General features: G+C 47.0%; 1 protein-coding gene across 1 annotated transcript in view; it reads left to right on the forward strand.

Annotated features, from left to right (window-relative positions):
- The window catches only part of LOC119591819 (ryanodine receptor-like), a 115,587-nt gene that overhangs the window by 101,579 nt on the left and 12,484 nt on the right, over nt 1–1,524 (forward strand). The window contains exons 22-24 of the mRNA XM_037940564.1: nt 293–422; nt 578–842; nt 1,200–1,411. Of these exons, the coding sequence (XP_037796492.1) occupies nt 293–422; nt 578–842; nt 1,200–1,411 (607 nt within the window). The remainder of the gene's footprint in view (nt 1–292; nt 423–577; nt 843–1,199; nt 1,412–1,524) is intronic.

Consider the following 1,524-nt stretch of genomic DNA (forward strand, 5'->3'; position numbering starts at 1 on the left):
TTGATTAGTTTATTTATTTTTTATCAGCAGAGGCGTGAGTCAGGTAGAATTGTAGACTAGGTGTAGTGATTATTAATCTAAATTGCTTGTGTCTAAGGATGTTTGAGGTTACGAAAGACTGTGAAATGTATGTCAATGAGGAACCGAATCAGCGTAGTTCAGTAGTTTAAGGCGATGATAGGTTATCCAGAATTATCTTCACAATCAAATTAGTTCTTTTGAAAAAAAAAAGTTTTATTTCTGCATTTTATACCATCATTTATACGCCTATTGACAAGAGCTTTCTCCCAAGGACCGTGCTGGCGCTGGGATACCACATCACCCTGGACAAGCCACCCAGCCGAATCCGATCTGTCCGACTGCCCAACGACCCCTTCCTTCAGAGCAACGGTTACAAGCCGCAGCCTCTCGATCTGTCACAGGTAAGGAGATTTGCGTATTCTATTTTTATTTCATGGCATCTGAAAAGTAGTACGAAGTCAAGCCAGCAGCCAGATAATCAGATAAACAAATAACGGATTTTGAGATGAAAAACAGATATCGTAACTATAATTTCCTTTTTTTTTTATTCTCACAGGTCAACCTAACCCCGAAACTGGAGGAGTTGGTCGACCAGCTGGCCGAGAACACCCACAACATCTGGGCTCGCGAGCGTATCCTTCAGGACTGGACTTACGGCCTGAACGAGGACCCCGACATGCGCCGTTCGCCTCACCTGGTCAGTTACGCGAACGTGGACGAGGCGATCAAGAAAGCCAACAGGGACACCGCCTCCGAGACCATCAGGACGCTCCTGGTCTACGGCTACATCCTGGAACCTCCCACAGGCGATCAGGCAGAAGGTAAGGGTCGTGGGGGGACTTCGGAATGATGAGTAATAAAGTGGGAATTGCTTTGAGTTTAGTTTTATTTTGGTTTAATCATGATAAAGTATTGATAGTGACGAGTTTGTGGTCGGGGGTATTATAGAAGTAAAATTGTTACTTGTAAAACTTGGAGATTGGGAAGTAGGTTTCGGATCGATTAAATTTTTGTGAGTTAGATTTTGGCTGGATAAAGGTGGATTTGCTAGATAAGTTCGCCTTGTAAGTGTTTCAATTTTATATAATCTATCATATTATATTGAATATGTTTTAAATTTTAGCAAGCTTTTTCATTACATTCCCAATTAATGACCAAAAATCCTCCCCCCCCCACAGGCGCAGGCGACACAGAAGACACCAGCCGACGCACCAGCCAGCACCGCACTTACCGCCTGGAGAAGACCAACGCAGTGACGTCGGGCAAATGGTACTTCGAGCTGGAGGTGCTGACGTCAGGCCCCATGCGAGTCGGCTGGCTGGAGGTCGGTAGCCCGCCCGGCGCCGAACTCGGGTCCGACGACAGGTCCTGGGCCTTCGACGGGTTCCATGTGAGTCGGGGTTTCGATGCAGGAGTTTCGAGAGGGAGACGGTGCCCTTGGTGGAGTGGCTCTGGGCGAATGCTTGGGGGCGAGAGGGAATAGACTCTTGGTGGAGTCTGGGT

The sequence above is a fragment of the Penaeus monodon genome, chromosome 29 (genome assembly GCF_015228065.2).
Source record: "Penaeus monodon isolate SGIC_2016 chromosome 29, NSTDA_Pmon_1, whole genome shotgun sequence".
NCBI classification, from domain to species: domain Eukaryota; kingdom Metazoa; phylum Arthropoda; class Malacostraca; order Decapoda; family Penaeidae; genus Penaeus; species Penaeus monodon.